General features: G+C 71.8%; 1 protein-coding gene across 1 annotated transcript in view; it reads right to left on the minus strand.

The window, feature by feature from the left end:
- USP43 (ubiquitin specific peptidase 43) overlaps positions 1-301 on the minus strand; it is a 14,718-nt gene that overhangs the window by 928 nt on the left and 13,489 nt on the right. Inside the window, exon 14 of the mRNA XM_010579493.1 lies at positions 52-165. Coding sequence (XP_010577795.1) covers positions 52-165 — 114 coding nt within the window. The remainder of the gene's footprint in view (positions 1-51; positions 166-301) is intronic.

Genomic DNA, 301 nt, shown 5'->3' on the forward strand with positions numbered 1-301 from the left:
CCAGGTAGGCCACCAGCTCCCCCGGGACCCCCGTCCGGCCCCGCTCCTTGCCGGCGAAGGACCAACGCGGGGGCACGGCCCCGGGGGGGCCGCCGGCGGGCGAGACCTTGACGCTGAGGCTGCGGCCCTGGACGCCGCGCACCAAGGGTCTGGCCTCGAAGCCACCTGCAATTAAAAAAAAACAGGAAAAATAAGCGGGAGGATCTGGGAGCGTCGCCGGGGTGCTGGGGTGGGGAGGGGGTGCTCAGCATCACCTTTCTCCGGGGCGGCGGTGGCGTCGGGGGTGCCAGGCGGGGAGGAG

This window comes from Haliaeetus leucocephalus, unplaced genomic scaffold, assembly GCF_000737465.1.
Source record: "Haliaeetus leucocephalus isolate CR32 unplaced genomic scaffold, Haliaeetus_leucocephalus-4.0 Scaffold657, whole genome shotgun sequence".
Classification (NCBI taxonomy): domain Eukaryota; kingdom Metazoa; phylum Chordata; class Aves; order Accipitriformes; family Accipitridae; genus Haliaeetus; species Haliaeetus leucocephalus.